The 22,059-nt window shown below is 35.1% G+C and overlaps 1 protein-coding gene across 3 annotated transcripts in view; it reads left to right on the top strand.

Moving 5' to 3' along the window:
• The window catches only part of LOC127963696 (leucine-rich repeat transmembrane neuronal protein 4-like), a 207,547-nt gene that overhangs the window by 52,328 nt on the left and 133,160 nt on the right, over window positions 1-22,059 (top strand). For 2 of the 3 annotated variants that reach the window (XM_052563738.1, XM_052563740.1), the window contains exon 1: window positions 19,769-20,391. The exons of the other annotated variant lie outside the window; for it this stretch is intronic. In XM_052563738.1, coding sequence (XP_052419698.1) covers window positions 20,388-20,391 — 4 coding nt within the window. In that variant the 5' untranslated portion in view covers window positions 19,769-20,387. Of the gene's footprint in view, window positions 1-19,768; window positions 20,392-22,059 lie in introns of those variants that run through there. 3 annotated transcript variants of the gene reach the window in all.

The following is a 22,059-nucleotide window of genomic DNA, read 5'->3' as shown; positions in this document are numbered from 1 at the left end:
CTGAGATAAGGGTTAGTTTTTCCAGTAGGTTTCCCAAATTTGTGTTGGTCTTCTACTCATGCTATTGATTGAGGCACTGTTTGGACACACAGCACATAGCATAGTGGTGTGAGTGTTGCACTGACAAACACCACTCAGAAAATATCATAAAAATAGCTTTTGAATCTGTTCCTGACCACATTTGCACTCCAGTTTTAATAGATGTCACTTCCAGTCGAACTCACAATTTAGATCTGGCACAGTTATTCTGACATCTGACCTATTATGAGATGTGACATATCAAAGCCAAACGATATTTCACATTTCATCTACTGAAAAAAAAAAAAAAAAAAACAGAAATTAATTCTAAAAACTGTCAAGATATCAGCAGTATTGGATTGAAATGTGAAAGAGAGGATATGGGTCAGAGCTTGCTGTTAAAAATATTGTGTGACAGATGATGGTCACACACTTTCACCCAACAGGAGGTTCCCTGGCTCTCTGCAGGAAGGCATGATGGGACGCTTGCAGGAAATAACAGGCCAAACGAAGGTTAATAATTGGAGAGCAGGCCTGCTGTTCATGTGATGTGACAAGAGTAGACAATATACCAGAAAAGAGATAGATAGATAGATAGATAGATAGATAGATAGATAGATAGATAGATAGATAGATAGAGTAAATGTTAGGCCATTTTTTTATGTACTGACCCAATAACTAAAGCGCCCAATGTAACCCTGAGAAACAGAGATGAGGAGAATGTTGATATGGAGTTGCATCACTGGAATTTCTGTTGGTCTCATTCAACTTTCAAAATAAAGCACATTCTGTACAACAACAAAGAAAAGCCATTTAAGAAGCAAACCCATTAGCTGGCCTTAACGAAGGTCTAAAGGTTCGGATGGGCTTGTTTTCTTTCTGGGGGATTGCAACTGAACTGAAAGGTTGGGAAAATGTTGTACTAGTTACTTTCACAGCAGTCCCATGATGCCACAGGAGCAGAGACTTGGTCCTAATCAGGTCCCTGCAGAAAACCGCAGCTGTCCGTGGTGACTCCGGCCACAGCTTCAGGAAGAAATGTGTTAGCAGGAATACAATTTGAACCTGTTTTTCAATCTTTGCAATTATTGCAATTTCCGCAATTTTTTTCTTGGTGCATAAAGAAGATCTGTAAAGTTGCAAAGACTAAAAGTTTCAAATCCGAAGAGATATTCTTTATAAAAGTTAAGTCCACACAAACTGATCTTGGATTGCCTGAGGTTAAAAACAAAATTCTAGAAAATTTACATTATGGGTGAACTGTACCTTTAATGCACACTTGAGCTCACTAAACGTTTAACTGTCACCTCAAATTAACTGGTGAGAAGTGATAACAACCTGCAGTAATAAGTTTATTGCATCTTCTCAAACACTTTTGATTTAATTATTGATGCAGAAAATTTTGTAAAAATAACAAATTATTGTAACGAGTGAAACAGATGGACACAAAGATGTTGTTGTGTGCTGTAAAGAGCTGTACAATCAACAGAAACTCCAGGGAAGTCCTTGAAAAAGCGTACAGGCCCCTAAAGAGTTTGAGCAGCACATTTTTCCCCCTGCACTCCAGTGACCACACACTCGCCAGACTAAGATGTTTCACTTTCACACTCCTTATTTAAAAACCACACAGAAGCTGACAAATCATGGCCACGGGGGAGAAAACTAATTCCGCTGCATCTCGACACACTGGAGCAGGCATCTGTTTCTCGCACCTTACAGCTCAGCGGCCTTTACAGAGTCCATGCAACAAATACAATTATCAGCCGGCAATGCCTCGCCGCGAGCTTCGATGCCCAATAATGGGCCTGTGCGGCAAGATTAACTTTGTTTTATGATGCAGAACATGAAGTTATGAGGCCTGATTTTAATGCCTGCAACACTGTAATTATTAAGGAAAGGTAAATCATGAAAGCAATAATGATGACTTCAGTGAAATGCCATTATGGAAGTTCTGTGAGTTAATTCTTTTTGAAGAGAGCACCTTTCACTGCTAATGATTAAAGGGAGGCTGAAGTGCACTGCAGTTCTGCAGCTCACAGAGCAGAATTTGTGCAAAACTTTCACTTACTAAATTAATGTTAAAGTTAATGTTTTACTTGTCAGTTTTACAGTTTATAGTTACGAAGTATCAAGCAATTTCAGATTTCTTTCCCTCCACTATATTTTTTCAGTGCAAATAAATGCTTGATTTAATATTTAATAATATTTTTTAAATTTTATTTGATATTTTATCCAATACAATTAAATACAGACATCTAAGTCTGACTTAACTATCCAATTTATTTCTGTGGACAATGTGCATGAGCATGTTAGAATATGTTAGAATATTAATATTATGAATGAATAAAAAAAGCACAGGTTCTCCATGACAGTAATTTGTAGGTGTTTTGTTTTTGTTGTTGTTGTTTTATTTTATTTATTTATTTATTTATTTTGTTCCCTAATCCAATCCAGGTCAAGTCGTTGATAAAATTTTTATCAAAGAAAGTCTAGTGATGTAACTTTAGATCAACCATCTCTTTTTCTCTGAAGTATGTTTGGAAATTTAGTTGAGCAGGTCCATGAAATCACAGTGTCCTAAATTCAACATGAGGATTTATTTTTGGGAAAACAGAAAATGAGTGGCATGAACCTTATTTTAAGACAACTTTTTGTACTCTTTATTACTTGTATAGTATTATTGAACCAAAGCTTGTATAAAAATGTATAACAACAATTACACAAAAATGTGTTAAAATGTGATGTTTTAAAAAAAGATTTTATGTAATTTTATTTGTTTCATATTTTATAAAATATGTGATGTTTGATTTAGTTTTCTTTTGTAATGATCTGCAGTCTCTTTGTCTGTTCTCAAATTGTTTGAGATGCCGGAGACAAATTAGCAGTTCAGTAAAGTGTCTGAATGTCTATCTATAATCCATCTCAATAACAAAATTGTGTTCTGTCTTATAAGCTTATGCAATTCCAAATATTTCTTATCACAGGCAGAAGAAAAATGACACTCGTTCGAGTCACTCTTCTTAAAGGTCAGTTTCAAATCTGTGACCATGAAAGCTTTTCATAACAAACCCTTAACCAAGACAGCAGTGCTAGAGACTGAAAACACAGTGAGTGCTGTTGGGACATGTCTAATCAGTCCTAGAGCCTCCCTGTAATTACTCTGGGACTGCTGTACCTCATTCCTGTGGCCTTGTTGAAGACTGCAGCCCCCCGTTTGGGGTAGATGGGGAAATGATTTAAAGGGCTTTTTGTGCTCTATGGAGCAAAGCTAAATCAATCCACATTGATGTATCACCAGGGTGTAATTAGCATGAGTCTACAGAGCAAATCCGATAATTTAGTTTGATGTGAGCAGGTGTGCCCCATCTGAACACATGTCGATGAAGAATGGCCTCTACCTCTGAATCTTCACACATTACTACCTCTTTGTGCTAAGACCGTCCCTCATCACACCTTTGCTGGGTTATAAACCCACTCTCTTGGTGCTTAAACGTACCATACTGACCATCTTTATTGACTACAAAGACTTTAGTTTGAAAGGAAATTCAGAGCTTTTTTGCCATGTTCCTTGTTTTCTGCCATAATGCTGATTCCCAATTGGGAAATAGTTTCATTGGGAAATAGTTTCCAAAAGGAAAACAATAGATTTGCGTGTATTAACTCTATAGCATAGGGCTTGGCGGTATGGCCAACACATTTTTATCACTATATATATATATATATATATATATATATATATATATATATATATATATATATATATATATATGCACAGTATTCCCCATTTGCTACAATAATGAAATACATCACAATATTAATTAACACTGAGCAAACAATTTTAACTTATGAATTGCTAACTCATTTAATTAAACGTGAAATTTTAAAGTACACTTAGTCATTTAACAGATGCTTTTATCCAAATAGACTTGATGACAATGTACTGTAAGTAATTAAAATCAACAAAGGAGCAATGATATGCAAGTGATATAACAAGTCTCAGTTAGCTTAACACAGTACGCATAGCATGTTATTATTATTTTTTTTTTTACTATATTCTAAATAAAAAGAAAACATACAATCTAAAAAGAATAGAGCAAGCTAGTGTAATAGGCCTTTTTTTCTTTTGCTTTTGTTAATTGTATGATACTGTACATAAAAGATTACAAAAAGAATAGAGAAGCTGGTGTTAGTTTTGTTTTGTTTTATTACAAGCAGTTCTGAAATAAATAGGGTGCAAGTCTAAAAGGGACATTTTTTAAAGAATATAATTAGAATAGAGAGTGCCAGAGTTAGAAGGTCAAAAAAATACAAATAATGGAAAATGTGTTTTTAGCCGATACTTGAAGGTAGCTAAGGGCTCAGCTGCTCATATTGAGTAAGGAACATTGAGGGAACATTTAATGTAAAAGCCAGTGAAAGTGAATTTGTGCATCTTTAGGATGGCATATTAAAGCAACGTTCACTTGCAGAACACAAGCTTCTAGAGGGCACATAAGTCTGAATTTAGTAATGAATTTAGGTAAAGGTGTGCAGAGCCAGTGGTGGTTTTGTGAAGTATGTTCCGAAAGAAAGGGCCTGATCTTCATGATGCTGAATAAAGCAAATCTGCAGGACCAGACAGTTTTAGAAATGTGGTCTGATAAAGTCAGCTGATCATCAATCATAACTCCAAGTTTTCTGGCTGTTTTTGAAGGAGTTATGTTTGATGTGCCTAACTGGATGGTCAAATGGTGGGTTTGCTGGAACCACAAACAGTTCTGTCTTGGCAAAGTTGAGTTGAAGGTGATGGTCCATCATCCAGCAAGGACTGTCTGTTAGACATGCAGAGATGCGAGCAGCTATCTTCGAAACATCAGGATGGAATGAGAGGTAGAGTTGAGTGTCATCAGCATAGCAGTGATATGAAAAGCCATGTTTCTGAATGAAAGAACCTAGTGATGCCATGTAGACAGAGAAGAAAAGTGGTGCTAGAACTGAACCCTGAGGCACCCCAGTAGTTAGATGTTGTGACTTGGACACCTCACCTAGAAAACAAAAACAAACAAACAAAAAAAGGTAGAAAGTATAAAAAGTAGAGCTCTACTCTTTCTGGGTTGTGTTTTATGATATATGAAATTTATAATTAAATATTTTATCCAATTAAATGAATTATTAAATGTGATATCAGTATTTATCAGAATATTCATTAACTTTTAATGATTAAGGAAATGCTCTCAGTCTCCATATGTTTGTAAGACCTTGAGAATGAACATAACTTTTTGGTTCCAAATTAAATTCATCAGAGTAGCTACCTTTTAATATATATTTTAATAATCCATTTTATATTTTATGGATTCGATGCTTTCTGATTTAATAATTTTAATTAAATGAATAAATAAAACTTTAAAGTTTAATCAGTCTTTCAAAAGCAAAATAAGTGAAACTATAACAATTAATTTACAACAAAACATTGCATTTAAATTTTTTGTCAAGTAAGATGCTGCACAAAATATTTGTATAAATTAAAATATGCATGAAAAATAAAATATGATATTGTTATGATATTCCTTAAAAAGAATACTGTTACTAACACTTTCAGAAGTACATTTTTGTATGCAGTAGTAATATATTTCTCTCATAACTCCTTCAAGTAAAACCTAATTTATATTTTGGCGGTTTGCCGTAAAGATCTTTAAGGAAGTGCCTTTGGGTTTCAGTTTGCATTTAACAGTAGTTTTCTCAAAAGAAATGGTGAAATGACCCCTCAGAACATCACTGGAGATGAAGTTCATGTGTTCATGTGTTCATGTCCTCATTTATTGAAACGCAGATGCTTCATGTGTGTTTGAGTTGCAGTGTTGCCAAGTCCTCAGTTTTCCCGCGGTATTGGCCTACTTTTGCAGAGGGTTGTTATATAGCCCATGGGTTAAATTGCTCCCCCTCTGGCCTCTTTCCGGAGCATTGCGGTGGGTTTTTCTAACCTTGTGGGCTTCTAACAGCTTTCAGAAAACCGTGAAAGCCACAATTGGGCATGGGTTAATTCGACATTGGACTGAATTGAATTGTGCAGACCTGGCAACCTGTTATTGAGACAAAACTGTGTCATTCATTCACACAAAGACATACAGAACATGCAGATGTATTAGAGACATGCATTGACTGGATCCTGTCACATTTATTTCTGCTATATGAAAGGCTGTTAGAATAATTCATATCAAATTAAAATGTCTAGAGCTTATCACTACTGACATACATTTTTATCTCAATACTGTATCAGTTATCGCCCAGCCCTTCTATAGCAGAACAGCAGTGATCACTCACTTTTTTTCCAAGCACTTTGGTATTTTACAGCTGTTGCTGCACTTAATGATAGTCAACTTGAGCAGTAAGCATTCATTTTAGTTGCTAAATCATTTATTTCATATTATTTTTATCTATTTTTTTTGTACCAACAATGAGCAATGTATTTGTATTTGTAAAGAAGCATTACTTGTAAGTGAAAGCATTGACTTTTACACTTTAAAATGCCTCCTCAAGCAATCAAAACAAAGCATTATTTTTGCAGTGAATTATTTATATCACTTGTATTCTGTTTATTTGTAATGCATATTTTGTGATCGCACAGGAAAGCGAGAGACGCCAGGGGAGTGTTGCCGCTGTAGGAGGTGTGCGGCTAAAGCAATGTTCAAGGAGCAACACAGAAACATACTCACATTAGTGCTGTTGCCAGGGAGATTGATAGTCCCCGTAGAAACATGGCTGGCAGTAATCAAGGATGTGATGTTCCCGCATGCTAGAACAACACTGAAATCACAGAGGGCAGAGAAACACAGCATTATGCAGCTACACTGGCACTTTTCTTTGGGTTTGACTCAACTGAGGATGCTGTAGGGACGGTATTTCATTCCTTTACTGCCGGGTGATTCAGATGCTCTTGAACTGGAATGCTCAAACGATTCATAATAACTAGAAATCATTAGGCAGGTTTATTTATTGACACATTTCACGCATAATGGCAATTCAAATTGCTTTTTTTTAGGCAGAATTTGTTTTTTGTTTTTTTTCTCCTGTAAAAATAAATAAATCTAAAATAACATTTTGCTTGAGAGACAAAATACATACAAACCAGTGGTGGACAGTAACGCAGTAGCTTTACTTCGTTACTGTACTTAAGTACATTTTTCAAGTATCTGTACTTTACTGGAGTAGTTTTATTTTGAGTAACTTTTACTTTTACTTCACTACATTCCAAAGCATAAGATCGTACTTTTAACTTCACTACATTTCATAAAACATATCGTTACTCCCTATAATATATCACGTGCTCCGACACGCAGAAGCGGTGTCTGATTCATCATGAACGAACTGAGTCTTTTCAAAATAAACTTTAATCGGATCGCGAATCGCACCAAACGATTCGTTTACGAATTAGAATGATCCGATTGCAGCTGTTCTGGAGTCGACCACTCACTGATTCAAATGAACCGTTTAGTGCGAGTCACCAGAAGTAAGAACCGGGAGATCTTGTGAGCGCGCGTGCGTCTGATGTTGCTAAGTTATTAATGTCGAAATTTAGGATTAATTATTGTAACTGAAAATCATATTTAGGTCAAAATTGTCAGTTGTTTGGGAACTAAATCCGCTGTAAAGAGTGATCTGTTTAAGCCCACTGAAATGCTGACATGCAGACACATCAATCAGCGTCTCTGTGTTTTAGGTTAAAAAATAAAATAAAATAACCTTAAACTAACACAGTTTAAATAAAATAACTCATGCATCCCAAATTTCCCGCTACCGTAATATTAACAGTTTTATTAAAATGCTACCATGACATCTGTTTTTATATTGTGTATTAACAGTAACGTTATACATATGTATATTGTTTGGATTAACTAGACAACGTTAGATGTTTATTCATAACAGTACTGAAAATAAGTAAATATTGTAGCTCATGCTAAATGTCTAACTAACAAGCTTGCTGGTGCTAACTTGAGGTAATTTTTATAAATAATGTCCAAATATTTTTATTCAACCACCTATATATATATATATATATATGTATATAGATTACATCTAGCGACAAAAGAAAGGATGTGATGTTCAGAACATGGTTACTAGTAATTATCAAAGAGGGGAAGAGATGCACCCCGTTTGGCCAGGGGTGTTTTTACACCACAGACAAGGTTTAAGAAGGGAAAAAATCATTATGAAAATATAATTATATTTTCCTTTAAATGTTCTTCCTAACTTCAGGCCTTATTATCATGTCATATATAACTGTGATGTTCTGTAAAACCACAAACTTTAAAACACTTTCACAGATCACAGATTCCAAAATAATATTTGGTAGCACAACTATTAATAGTTCTAATAATAAATCATCATATTTTCATGATTTCTAAAGATCATGTGACACTGAAGACTGGAGGAATGATGCTGAAAATACAGCGCACATCACAGAAATAGATTATATTTTAAAGGATATTAAAATAGAAACCATTATTTTATATATTTTATTTTGAAAATTTAGAATTATTACTGAAATACAACCTTTTTTTGTTCCAAACAGTTCAATGAACAACAATTAATGAAGTACCTGGAGCTGACAATGAAGTAAATGTATAATAATTAGCAAAGATGATTAATTTAGCGCTGTAAACGCGCGTGTGAGGGGCGGAGACGCGCCGCGGAGCGTCAGACGCGCGTGAGGACCAAACACAGCAGAACGGTAGGAAACTTCACTCCTCTTATTACTTCTCTTTTACTATAGCGATTTATTTGTAGACACGTGATCTGAGTCTTTCATAGATTTGTAGAGTTATTAGAGTTATTAGAGAAATTGAGTTATATTTTTTTTTTACATTCCTTGGTCGAAGTTTTCAGATCGGTAATTCGGAGTCTGTTCGCGACTCTGTTGATTCAGATCGGGACTTCGGAGCCTGTTCGCGACTCGGTTGATTCAGATCGGGACTTCGGAGCCTGTTCACGACTCGGTTGATTCAGATCGGCACTTCGGAGCATGTTCGCGACTCGGTTGATTCAGATCGGCACTTCGGAGCATGTTCGCGACTCGGTAGATTCAGATCGGCACTTCGGAGCATGTTCGCGACTCGGTTGATTCAGATCGGCACTTCGGAGCATGTTCGCGACTCGGTTGATTCAGATCGGCACTTCGGAGCCTGTTCGCGACTCGGTTGATTCAGATCGGCACTTCGGAGCCTGTTCGCGACTCGGTTGATTCAGATCGGCACCTCGGAGCCTGTTCGCGACTCGGTTGATTCAGATCGGCACCTCGGAGCCTGTTCGCGACTCGGTTGATTCAGATCGGGACATCGGAGCATGTTTGAGATTTTTTTAAATTCAGACATCGAAGCAGGAAGTGTTTGTCAAACAGTTAATTGGTGATAAATGAATATTTGGACTTGAGGCTTTTTTTTACTTGTCGATTCAGCATGTACATGGACCCACACACAAAGGTGGACACACTCTAGACTTAATCATCAGTAGAGCTCAAAAATTTTCATCCATTGTTATTAAGGACGTTAATAAAGGACGTTATTCAACCACCTATATATATATATATATATATATATATATATATATATATATATATATATATATATATATATATATATATATATATATATATATATATATATATAGATTACATCTGGGGAGAAAAAAAAGGATGTGATGTTCAGAACATGGTAACTACAGTAATTATCAAAGAGGGGAAGAGATGCACCCCGTTTGGCCAGTGGTGTTTTTACACCCCAGACAAGGTTTGAGAAGGAAAAAAATCTTTATGAAAATATAATTATATTTTCCTTAAAATCTTCAGGCCTTATTATCATGTCATATATAACTGTGATGTTCTGTAAAACAACAAACTTTAAAATACTTTGTTCTTACTGGTGAAAATCAGATGGTCATCTCTGTTTTCTCTCAGGTACATCACAGTGTAAGCTTCACAGTTAACATTACTCTCATCAACGTAGTCCATATCAACAACAAAAATATATCTTGACTCCATATAGTGGTTATTTTGGAAAAAATCCCAGGTATTTTGAGCAGTAGGATTATAAAAAAAAATAAAACAAATGTGCTAATATAAAATTAAATTAGCCTATATAAAATTGCAAACATCTATCTTTCAGTACTTTTTTACTTAAGTACATAAAAAATTTAGTACTTTTGTACTTTCACTTGAGTAAAATTGAAAAAGGAGTACTTTTACTTTTATTGGAGTAATATTTTATTATACGTATCTGTACTTTTACTCAAGTACTTGATTTGTGTACTTCGTTCACCACTGATACAAACTGAGATTTGCTTCTGAGAAAATCATGTGAATTAGGTTTTGTTTTCTTACCACACTGGAAAATTGTTGTTCTTACTTTAGGTGTAAAACTATTTCTTTGCATTCTTCTTTTTTATATTCTTCATATTCTTACTTTTTGTATAATTCTTCATATTATTTGTTTTCTTCATTGTTACCTTCCTATTATTTTTTTCTCTTTGTTTTCTTTGCCTACTTCTTAGTATTCTTCTTTTTCATTTTGTTTGTCTTCTTCTTTTTCTTTTTATTCTTTTTCGTAATCTTCATATTCATTGTATTATTTATTGTATTTGCATTCTTCACATTCTTTGTGTTCTTTTTCGTATTTTTCTTCATATTTTTCTTTGTTTTTTTTCATATTCTTAATATTATTTGAATTTCTTATTTGTATTATTTTACAAACATTTGGTTTTCTTTGTTTTTGTATTCTTCATAATCTTTGTTGTATTATTAATATTTTTGTATGCAGTGCAAGAAAAATATGTCTACAATGACATAAAAAGTAAACAAAAACTAAAAGCTTATATATTGTTTATGCAGATTCTTAGTCAAATTTTATAACCTCATATTTTCAAAACTAAATCCAGTGGTTAATAAAATACTTATATTTAAATTTTCTATGTATTACTTCCTAAATGTATCTAAATCTGTCTTATGCAAAATGACTCAAGCTGATGAATGAATGAAGGGGTTTAAAAGGATGTGATAGATTGGATGGGTCTAATTATCCTTGAGCAGATGGCAGCCCTCCAGAGGTCAATAGACTAGAAGGGTCGTTTGATTAGACACATGATGCAGAAATCACTAAATATCCCACAATGTTTAGGAGCCGTGTGGAAAATCAACAAAGCCAATGAGTTCATGAGTGTGTGTGTTTTATGCATGCTTAACATTAATCTTGATCTTCATGGCACACTGTTGATGTATTTTAAAGTTATAGTAACATTTATTGATTTTATGGCATGAACAAGAGCAGAACAGCATTTAAACTATAAGAGAAAAAAACAAAACAAAAAACAAATTCCATATCTGGCTTATTCTGCCAAGCTAACCTGCCCATATTTTATTGCTCAGAGGTTGCTCAAACATAGAGAGCAAAATTTAGTTAATTTAATTAAAAGCTGTATGTACGATTTTGAATGGCTTTAAAATACCATAATTTCTTTTCAGATATTTAAGAAACATGCTAAGTTAACATACTTGTTAGCTTTAAACTATTGTGTAGCTTTAAACTATTGTTTTCAGATTAAAATATGTATTCTATCCAATAATATTGCGTTTCCATTGAAAAAGTTACAATATCTAGTTTGAATCAGGAGAGAAATATGCACACATGATGCACTGCTTACAACAAAAAAATAAATAAATAAATAAATAAATAAATTCCAAAACCGATCTAAAGAAATATGTGGTTGTATTTTGATGTGAGAGAACAACAGTGGATGGACTTTTTTTATTAGAGCGTTATTATGGATTATTAAATCATATTTTGGCCAGAAGAAAAGGTTTAAAGTTAAAACGCCTTAAACAAGAGATTAATTGATGGACTGGAGTGGTGTGGATTACTTGTGGATTACTGTGATGTTTTTATCAGCTGTTTAGGATCTCATTCTGTTGCAGAGGATCCACTGCTACATTTCATCTGTTCAGATAAAGAAGTAAACTCATCTACATCTTGGATGGCCTGAGGATAAATAATTTTCCAGCAAATTTTAAGTGTTGGGAGAACTATTAATTTACAAAAAAAATATATATATATATTATCTAAAATGATCTTGAAAATGAATGTGGTTAGTGTAGCTCACATGAGTTTGTTTGAAGAGCAAGAGGAGAAGCATCTGCAGAGAAGTGTCTGATTGGCCATTTGATATATGTAAAATGTGTTTTCATGGCTTTTGTTTGCATGACAAGAAGCCTGCACTGTCCGTCACCATTTCATTCAATAGATTGTCAGATGTTTCAGATCTTTCACCTTGGCAATTTAATTCTATTGTGTAGAGAATGATGCATATATAAGATTTTTCTTTCTTATGCTTCAACAAAAAACAAAATCATCCACCTGCTGATTTTTAATGGAAAGTTTGAAGAACGATTTCCCCTTCTTTAGTGTTGTGGGTTTATTATTATTATTCTTATATATATATATATATATATATATATATATATATATATATATATATATATATATATATATATATATATATATATATATATATATATTAGTATGCAGACAGACAGCAGCTGCAGTACTATATCTGTTCCTGTATACTGTATATTTGTGTGTATGTTTTCTTTTACTCTGGGCTGGAGTTGTTGTAAATGTAATTGATGATCTGTACAGCACACACATCTCACCTTTAAAGAAAACGGCATTTCCCAGCGTTTGCTTACACCAATCATATTCCGCAATTATCTCCACATTTGAACATGACCACAGTGCACCTGTTTCTCTTGCTCTATGTTTGTACACAGCATGTGAGCGTCTCAGTCCTCACGCTTCATTAGCCTCGGCCGGTGACAGCTTCCTGTGCAAAGCAGAGGGCCGGAAATCAAAGGCGTCACTTTGTTTTAAAAAGTCGTGCGGAGTGGGCTGGGTGTTTGCAAATGTGCTGATTTTGCTGTCATAAAATGGTGATGGATTGGCAACTGTGTAATGGTTATGCACAGACAAATTAATGTGATATTTTACTGCTTTGATAAACACTTTGTGCATTTTATTGATTTACAGTTCAGTCTGTACTAGAGAATTTACTCACTCCCAAATCAAATTTGAAAATTAATTTCAAATGTCCAAAAAATCACTTAAACAGTATCAGAAGACATTTAACATCTAGCATTCTTCATTTGACAGCTTCATCACTACATCTGCCAACTGCTAGTCTTGGAGTTTGTAGGTCAGTGGATAAATGTATTGAGCAGTCAAGTGGTTGTGATAACAACAACATATACTTGTAAACTGAGCTTTTTCCCCCCTATTTATTTATTTTATTGAGCCCACTTAAAATAGACTTTTCAAACTCATTAATAATAATTAATTACATTTATATGTTTTCTGCTTTTTCTAAGCACTCAAAGCACTCATTTTGAGGGTGTATCTCCTCGTCCACCACCAGTGTGCAGCATCCACCTGGATGATGCGACGGCAGCCATAGTGCGCCAGAACACCCACCACACACCAGCTTACTGATGGAGAGGAGACCGAGTGATGAAGCCAATCAGCAGATATACAGGGATTGTTAGGAGGCCATGATGGTCGGAGGCCAGGGGGCGAATTTGACCAGGATGCCGAGGTCACACCTCTAATATTTTCAAAAGACATCCTGGGATTTTTAATGACCACAGAGAGTCAGGACCTCAGTTTGACTTCTTATCTGAAGGATGGGGCTTTTTGACAGGATAATGTCCCCATCACTACACTGGGGCATTAGGACCCCAGCTGGCCTCACTAACACCTCTTCCAGCAGCAACCTAGTTTTTCCCAGGTCTCCCATCCAGGTACTGACCAGGCTCAGCCTTGCTTGGCTTCAGTGGGAAACCAGTCTTGGGCTGCAGGGTGATATGGCTGCTGGCATTAGTCTATTTATGTAAAAATGAATATAAAATGAATTCTTTTATTTTATTTATTTATTTATGTATATTTGCCAGACTAATTTAATAGATAGTATTATATGTATAATGGTTGGATCTAATAAGTTCTAGTATTTTTACCTAAATGCAAGCTATTAAATAATATTTTAATTTGTCTAGGAATATTTTTCACTATCTTCCACTATAATGTCATGAAAATACCTATTTTTTTGTATCATCGAATTTTGTAAGTTGTAATATTTTTCTAAAAAAACAGAATAAAAAGCAATTCATATTTTAGTTTGTCTGTTACTGTTTTTAAATATTTTCTTTTAAAATGTAAAATGTCTCATAACTGTTATGTATTTTATGTATTGTATCATCCAAGTATTTTTTCAAAGCTAGTATTTTTCCCTAAATGCAAACAATTAAAACATATTTTCACACTTGTCTATAATTTTGCAAGCTTTCAGCATGCATTGGAAATTATGCTAAAGTGGTTTTACCTTTATTTTCCTTCACACAGTCTCATTTATTAATTTATAACTTTTTAACATGCCTTATATTTCTTCATATCAAGTTAACATCATATAATCAATATCAAATCAGTCATTGTGACATAAAAGGCATTCCAGTAGCTCCAGGTCATGGTTTGATTCTTAGGGAATGCATGAACTATTAATCTTAAATGCAGTGTAAACCTCTTTAGATCAACAAGTAAATATAGTTGAAGAAAGGCACGCTTGTAGAGTATGTCTCCGCTGTAAGAGCTTTTGCAGTGGTGGTATTCCTTCTCTGCTTCCTGTTGACTATAAGTATCATCCTTTGCTTGTTTATGTTTGTGAGATGTCAGTCCCCCCACAGCAGACCCATCGGACGCAGAATGACAGCAGAAGGGAGAGCCGTTTTGGGGCCCGATGGAGAGGAATACAGTAGAGCAAAGCATTTCACCCAGAACTCCCTCACGGAGCCCTGCACTTTGACAGCCGAGCGCTCATTTTAACCTCGTGCAAACACTCCGCTTATTCTGAATGTATCTTCACGACTGAGGGAGTCTTTCTGACAGCTGGTAAGGGGAGGGAGCGTTAAATGGCTGCCATGGCAGATCCGGTGCTTTCTGAGCAGAACCATATTTTGGCATTTCCTTGTCAGGCATATACAAACACAGATAACACACCTGGACAGAAATTGTGAAGGTTTGTTTGTCCAGAATGAAGTTTGCATGGAATTTACTAACAAAGAAAGGGTCTCTTGACATGACCTTTCGGATCTTACAAAAGCAAACAGCCTTATAAATAGTGTCCTTTTGTTCCTCCTGTACGACCTTCAGATTGAAATGAAAGGAAGCGTCTGCTAGTTGAGAGAATTAAACAGCTATAAAAGCCCAGAAGTCTTGTTTTACAAATATAGTTTTCCTTCTCAGTGCACTGTAAATTACCAAAAATAAATAAATAAATAATAAAAAGTAAATAAATAAATGAAATGAAATAAATATATTCCAAAATATAGAAAAAAAAAAAAAAACACAAAAAAAAAATTTGTTTTTTGCTAAAACATATTTCAAAATATATGTATATAAATATATTTTCTAAACAATTACATGGTGTGGGGATTTTTTAAAATATAAATAATGTTTAAAGGATTTTAAAATATTTTTTGCTCTCCATATATTTCATTTCAAGAAGATAATTTTACATGTGTCATGTTTAAAGTAAAATTTTGTTGAATTTGTTTGAAAGATTACGAAATATCTCTCTCTCTCCCTCTCCCTCTCCCTCTCCCTCTCCTTCTCCCTCTCCCTCTCCTTCTCCCTCTCCTTCTCCCTCTCTCTCTCTCTCTCTCTCTCTCTCTCTCTCTCTCTATATATATATATGTATGTATTATGTATATATAATTGTATGTATTTCTTTTTTAAATATCTTAATTTAAAAAGTATATTTCACTGAGCTTTTAGCCTTTGACAACATGCATTTAGTATATTTACAATAGATTTTGACCAGAAAATATATATTTTGTGGCAAATGGGAAAGGCAGTTTGTTGTTCTATTACCTTCTGAATGACTGGTAGCTTTCCTGTGCTGATTTTACGGGTGGCCAGTGATGCAGCTCAAGCAACAGCCTTATTAGTACAATAAGGTTAATTAATGTGCGTTGCCATTGAGCAAATTCCATTTTCTGTTGTAACCTTGGAGGATTTTTCATGCAGCTCACAAAATGTCCATGTCACACTGATGGCTGATTACCAGAGCTGAATTAGTCAGTGCACAGGTATAATCATAAATCTGATTTGAAATGTTCATAACAAAGAAAAAAAATATATATATATATTTTGACACAATATGTTTCTTTCCATTATTTCCAGATAAAATTTCTGCACGATACAAAACTATGACATTTGTTGATTTGAACAAGCTAGAAGCCTTATTTGCACTTACTTTTTTTCTTGTTTTCTTCAGTGTGGATTCTTCTATCAGCTGAATGAAAGCAGATGCGGCGATCAGCCTGTGTAATGTTTACAGAAGTATGAATGCAGTTGAGGTCATTGGCACACAGTATGTATTGATATACAGATATCACTGTGGAAAACAGTCAGATTTCACTTCATCCTGCATGAATACGGCAGCTTCATTATTCATGACGGTTCAGGCAAGTTTCTCTAAATAATCTGCACTTTCATATTCCGTCTTGTTGATTCAAAACAAATGTTTAAAAAGGCTTGTGATATATCCATTACATTTGGATTTAACAGTTTGACTAACAAGATTTTAGTTCTAGTTGGTCAAATCAAAATATCCTCTTTTACAAACACCCACTTACAGGTTTCTACTATTTAAATCACGTAAGAACTAAACTTCCAAATTAGGTATGTTGTTCCCTAGAACAGATCGAGAGAGAGAGAGAGAGAGAGAGAGAAGATTTTCTTTCTTGATGGGAACAGCTCTGGAGAAATGTAGAAATGTTGTTGCTCAACAGTGGATCCTCTGCAGTGACTGGAGTGGTGTGGATTACTGTGATGTATTTATCAGATGTTTGGACTCTCATTCTGACGGCACCAAACAGTTGATAAATACATCACAGTAATCCACACCACTCCATTTCATCAGTTAATGTCTTGGGAAGTGAAGATCTGCATGCTTTTAAGAAGCAAATCCATCATTGAACTACTTCTGGTCAAAATATGGATTCAGTAATGCATAATAACACTTCCTGTAGTGAAAAGGTCCATTGACTGTTGTCCTCTCACATTCAGATCCACCCACATATTTGTTTAGAACTTATTTTGCACTGGTTTTGCTTGTAAACACTGCTTAATCTGCTCATGTGTATCTCCCGATTCAGACAAGACAACCAGGACTCGTATTTTAGCTTGAATCAGAAGCAGAATGTTTACACATACCAGGAATTTGTTTTCGCGACAGAAGCTTCCGCAGTGCAACAGGACAAAAACACAGCTAATAAAAGAATAAAAAATAGAACAAGTAAGGAATAGCAATATACAAATTGTCAATTGTATGTGCAGGTATATTACAATAGACAGTTTTTTTTTATGTACAGGTATATTGTGTGCAGATTTGAAGTGTAGATGAAGTATGTGTGTTAGATAAATAAGTAGTGTTGTGTGTTATTGTCAAGTGTTCATGAGATACAGACGGTCGAAAGCAATGGTTTTACGCTAAAAACATTATAATGGTATTTTATCAGCTCATCCTGACAGCACCCATTGACTGCAAAAGATCCATTGGATAGCAAGTGACGTAAAGCTCAATTCCTCCAAAATCTGTTCCCCCTGAAGAGACAATCTCATCTACATTTTAGATGGCCTAAGGGGGTAAATACATTTTCTGCAAATCTTCATTTCATGTTGTTTAGTCTAATTTATAGCCTAATGCTGTAAATACCACTGCATGCGACCCGTGAAGATGTGGCTTTGGCACTCGTTTGCATCACAACAGAGATCGGTTGAACGCACAACACAAACACTCTGTTCCACCGAGGCCTGAACCTGCTGTCACCTTATTGTCCTTGATCGTGTGTATCCTCGATAGAGATGGACAGATTCACTCTCCTTCCAGCCTGTTACTGAGTGGCTGATATGTGTGATTGGTGCTTCCCAGCTGTATTTTCTGGAGCCAGATTCAGAATATTACAGATACGAGCTCAAGTGTCCATTATCTCTAATTAGATGGACCGTACAGAGCAGATACAGACAGCCACTTTCAAAATTATGGTGTTGACCCTGATGCACAATGACACTAGGCGGTCATATTCTCTTGAACTGCTTCATAGGGGAGTGGGATGTTTTTTTTATTATTATTATTATTATTAAAGTGGCTTATAAACAGAAATGAACTGTTTATGTAAACCACTGTATACCCTTTAAAGATGCTTTCCCATGTTTAGTTTGCTTGCATTTCCATTATTTGCTTCTAAAAGGGTTTTTATAATGAAGGACTGACAGATAAATAGCTTTTATGTCACAGCTGGACAGTCTTTGTGAATCCAGACCTCCTGATCTGTTGTGCAAGCTGATGTCACAGTGTAGAAAGGTCTCAGTGTTGCTTGGCAATAGTTTTTGTCCTTCCAGACGGATGCATCCTTGTTCGTGTTCACAGCAGTTTGGTTAAACCTACAGTGGCCACAAACATATTTGGACACATTTGAAAATGTTTTAATTCCATAGCATCGGATAATGAAATATGAAACCAAGTGGCATCTGCACAATGGTTCTTGTTCTTGGTCTTCTTCTTCTTGTTTTTCTTCTGGGCAGAACTTATTTTAATTCTCATTAATTGACTGCATGTTGAAAAATCAACTTTATATTTTATGAGAGAAGGGTTTGAATAATCATGAAACACACACACACACACAAACACACACACACACACACACACACACACACACACACACACACACACACACACACACACACATATAAGCTATTTCTAATTATATAACTGAGGAGCAGGTCAGCATATTATTATGATTTCTGAAGGGTCGTGTGACATTAAAGACTGGACGAATGATGCTGAAAATTTTGCTCTGATTACAGCAAAAAATTACATTTTAAAATAGATTTTTATACAGTAGTAAGCAGGTATGTTAAACTATAAGAAATAAATGAAGCCTTTGTGAGAAAAAGAGACTTCTTTCAAAACACAAACAAACAAATAAATAAATAAATACATCTTTATGGTTTACAGAATTGCATATAGTTACATATGAATAAAATGCACTGATAAACCATTTATAATAAGATCAGAAGCATGTAAAATACTTAATAGATTATTGAAAGTAAAGGGATTGTTTGATTTCATGTTGACTTTGATTTTTATTTGTAATTTGGAACATGAAATAGCCTTCTTGTTTTTGTGAAAATGTAAGGTTAAAATATGATTTGAGAACCACTTGATATACAGCAAAAAATAAAAATAAATTAATAAATAATAATAATAATAAATAAATAAATAAATAACTATGTAAGCATGTAATACTTAATTATATAGCCTATGTGTATGTATAGACCATACCTTCAAGTAATTAAGTCAGAACATATGCAATAATATTAATGAATGAGTTTAAAAGAAGCAGTGCAGAATAAATGGTATAAGGACCTTTAAACCTTACATTTACGCCTCTAAGGCATAATGAATCATGCGTAGCCCTATAAATGCAATTACTGCATGTTAATATTTTATGCCGTCATATCAAAGAGGCGCTCAAGAATACTTAGTCTCGCTATTTACGGGTAAATGCTGTGAATGGGCGATGCATGTAGTCTTTTCCCACCAGAAGAGGGCAATCCGATGCATAGCACTTGCAAAAGAAGGTTAAGGAATGACTGCGCCAGTGCTGAGTGCAATCACACTCGCACACTCCTCTTAAAACCTTCTTCTGTTTTTGACAGATATTCGGCGAAAGAAAAGCGCCATGAATGTGGCTTACAGCAGCAGCTCTGAGCTCCTGTGAGATCAGCAGATATCTGGAATACATCACTCATCCTGCGCACAGCTACGCTTTTTACAGGTCATAAGAAAAATGTTTGCATCCCTCGCTTGGCTTTCTTCATAGCTGCGCAACTTGGCGGGCATCCGATGGTGCGCTTTTGCGCAAATCTCTCCAAACTTTCCAACCAAGTGGAGGATATTTTGAGGCGAAGGATATAGCTGATACACACGCGTGCTCTCTGGAAATGTTCTTTTAAGGACCTTTTGGGTAAATACACCCTTAACGTTTGTCTTTTACGCTGGAAAGAGCGTTAAGGGTTCCTGCGTTCTTCACCTGGACATGTTGCGCAGCGGCGCAGCTGCGGGATTGAAATAACGCTGCCGTTGCCGGAGTTTTCCGAACCTCGCCAACATCTCGGGCATCGCATCTTTGGGCAGGTGCTCCTTTCTGAGTGTGTTTGAAGACGGTGCCATGCGGAATCTGGAACCGCGCATCGAAAGGCTTTAAAACCTATTGGAAACGCGACATTTACGCAGAGATGGGTATGTTTTCGTTGATTTGAACGAGTCGAAATGAATCCGTATTGTCTGTTGGCTCTTACAGATAGGATATGAGGTTTATCGAAACCCTAAAATCGTCTCTTAAAATAGAATTGCTATGGGATGTATAAGTGCGTTGCATGTGTCAAATGAATGAAGCATATTTGAGTCAGTTCTCCATAGCGTCCAACTTTCATCACGCATACCTGCATACATCATATTGAACAGAATGCATTGCCTTATTTAGATTTTGCACGAGTGTTGTGTGATCAACAGGCTGTCTTTCTATCTGATGTTTTGCTGTCCTGATTGGAATCTCTGGTGCTCCTAGATTTGTCCAACTCAACATCTGTTGGAGAGAATCTGTGCTGCCTCATATGTGTCCGTGCAGATTTAATTTGAGGAATTCTAGGGATTTACACTGCTTTTTCAGGCTTCACATAGCACCCAAATAGCAATGCATTTAGTGAAGGACATGTAAAACCTGCAGTTATCAAGAATGCTGTGTCAGTCCTTGCATCCTTCAAGAAATAAATAAATAAATAACATTTGATTGCTTTAGAGCAAATTATGCTGTCATAGTGGAAAGCTGTGATTTACTATTTGATTTAATGCAGTCGTTTATTTAGCTTGGAGTGCAGAGGTCTTGTTTTAACTGTTGCTTTTTTTTTTTTTTTGGTCCCTTTTTCTGTTGCAATTTGAGGATTGAGGGAATATTGTCCCATGGATGCATTTAAAATCATTCTGTAATTATTGAGAGCACAGATAGTTGTCCCCATCATAAATAATCATAATCAGATAATAAATAACACCCCGCCCCCTTTCCTTTTCCAGGGATCGCCCTGTATAACGTATGGAGAACTCGTTCATTCAAGTATGACTTAATGAAATGGTGCTGGAAGTGTGAATAGATGAAACAAATGTGACTCTTGTGTTCAGAGTATTGTCATCATAATGGCTGGGTGCCGTGGCTGTTTACTGAGCAGATGATGTAGGTGGATGTTGTGCCTCACAGGTGTGCTGTTCACTCGAATCGCTCAGCTCACACTCATTCTGTGATATTAAAATGTATTGCATGACAATTACAGTGAGCACCCCATCCTATTTCCATTATCTTAATGTGCAAAAAAATTAATAAAACATCCTCATTACTGTTATACAGTAATCAAAATCATACTGTGTGCATGCATAGATTTTATTTTTAGTTACATTTCATTACATTACATTTCATCCAAGAATTAAAATAGCACTTTGCTATCTAAATACTAGACATTTTTTATCAGTAATGATGATTCTATCTAGTAGTGGGCTAGTGGTGATAAAAATACAATGAAAAAGGTAATCGATCTCTTTTATCTATTCAATAAATAATGATTACATATTAAACAATTCAGTAATTAATCAAATGTATTTTTATGCTTAAGTTTTTTATTATTTTCTATTTTGTCCTCTAGGTTTTTGGGTGAAATATGGCTTATGCATTTCTTGACAGTGAGATATTTTTATTTAGATTGTATTTTATTTTTTTCATGATCTTTGTTTGAAATATGGTTTATGCATTTCTTGACAGTGTGAAAATCACCTGTTCATTCATTCATTAATTCATTAGTCTGTTCATTTTATTTATTTATTGTGGTCTATTTTTTGCTTGTCATGTGCACTGCAAATGCA

This window comes from Carassius gibelio, chromosome B8 (assembly GCF_023724105.1).
Source record: "Carassius gibelio isolate Cgi1373 ecotype wild population from Czech Republic chromosome B8, carGib1.2-hapl.c, whole genome shotgun sequence".
NCBI classification, from domain to species: domain Eukaryota; kingdom Metazoa; phylum Chordata; class Actinopteri; order Cypriniformes; family Cyprinidae; genus Carassius; species Carassius gibelio.
The sequence above is the reverse complement of the archived record's forward strand: the minus strand, read 5'-3'. Positions and strand labels throughout refer to the sequence as shown.